The sequence below is a fragment of the Phytophthora parasitica genome (assembly GCF_000247585.1).
Source record: "Phytophthora parasitica INRA-310 unplaced genomic scaffold supercont2.5, whole genome shotgun sequence".
Lineage (NCBI taxonomy): Eukaryota > Oomycota > Peronosporomycetes > Peronosporales > Peronosporaceae > Phytophthora > Phytophthora nicotianae.
The window spans coordinates 684,205-685,362 of NW_008648991.1; the positions used below are offsets into that span (position 1 = coordinate 684,205).

General features: G+C 44.3%; 1 protein-coding gene across 1 annotated transcript; it reads right to left on the reverse strand.

The window, feature by feature from the left end:
* PPTG_21424 (hypothetical protein) lies at positions 1-440 on the reverse strand. Its single transcript, XM_008897434.1, has one exon. The coding sequence runs from the start codon at positions 219-221 to the stop codon at positions 21-23; it is 201 nt and encodes a 66-aa protein (XP_008895682.1). The 5' UTR covers positions 222-440; the 3' UTR covers positions 1-20.
* Positions 441-1,158: the final 718 nt, after the last annotated feature.

Here is a 1,158-nt window from a genome sequence, read left to right on the forward strand (position 1 = left end):
CTCAGTCTGGTTACCTGCTTCTAATTGCCCCACAGGGAGCGTGCAACACGCTCCAGTTCCGCAGCACCAACCATTGGTGCTTGTTGACGAAAGCCGCTGATGATGCGGCACACACGCAGTTGTATACGAAGTCCAATGTTTATGCGGTCCTCCAGCATCCAGGAGTAGATGTAGGTAGGTCGTTGTCTGCACGTCGTCGCCGTCGACTCTGGCAGCAGCATGCGTCTTAGTCGTCTGGTACAATCCCCACACAGTTAAACTTCGCTGTATACTGCAACACTAGCTCATACTTCATCCAGTAGCTGCAAATGCTTCAGTGGGTAGTTGGGAAGAGGTTGCAGGCTGATAGTGTGGAGAGGGTGGAAATAGGCAGGCTTATTAAGGAGACGCCGGCTCGGTAACCAATTCCGGTGAAAGTCCTGACCTCGAGCTTTATGTTATCGTCGGATCGTACATGTCTCTACTACGACCTGGTGGTTTGCCATAGTGATCGGAAAAATCAGGTGAAGTGCGAAATATAAGATTCTCCATTCTCCATGTTATCTAGTACTAAGCAGCACCAGCAGATTCTGCTGTGCTTCCTTGCAAATGATTTGAATGTACTATCTCGTAATAGTGTCCAGAATTATTCTGATCTTTGGGATTCTGTAGCAGCTGACAGATACAATGAATTTCATACAGACGATCCCCTCGGTGGTAATCCCTAGAAATTGAATACTCCCTCAACAGCAATAAATTAGTGGTTCCCGTTGACCAAACTGGCGTTCATACCAGGCTATTCGAAATGTTAGTCTTATAAGTAATTTGATGTCTTATCGATAAAATACGATATTATTGTGTATATCTGAATATTACAGCTGCGAGTCAGTTGGACTCAATTTGACAGTTAGATCCGAAAATAGTGCGGCTTAGACTAATTATGCGCTATTATTGCGAATACTCAATTGTTCGCTGCATTTAGTGTTGTACCGTAAATATCACAGATATCCCAGCTACAAATCCATGCTTCGCGAAAATCTCACTTTTTGCGACTGTGGCCTCGTGAACACAAGACATTTCGATTTTTAATATTTCTAAAGTGTTTATGTGCTGCCACGTCCGATCCGAATGTAGAACCAATGATGCCTATTCTTTTGATTACGGAGAAGTGCTCAACCT

Excerpts from the sequence above, each read along its gene's own strand:
- PPTG_21424 (XM_008897434.1), bottom strand. The coding sequence starts at position 221 with ATGCTGCTGCCAGAGTCGACGGCGACGACGTGCAGACAACGACCTACC.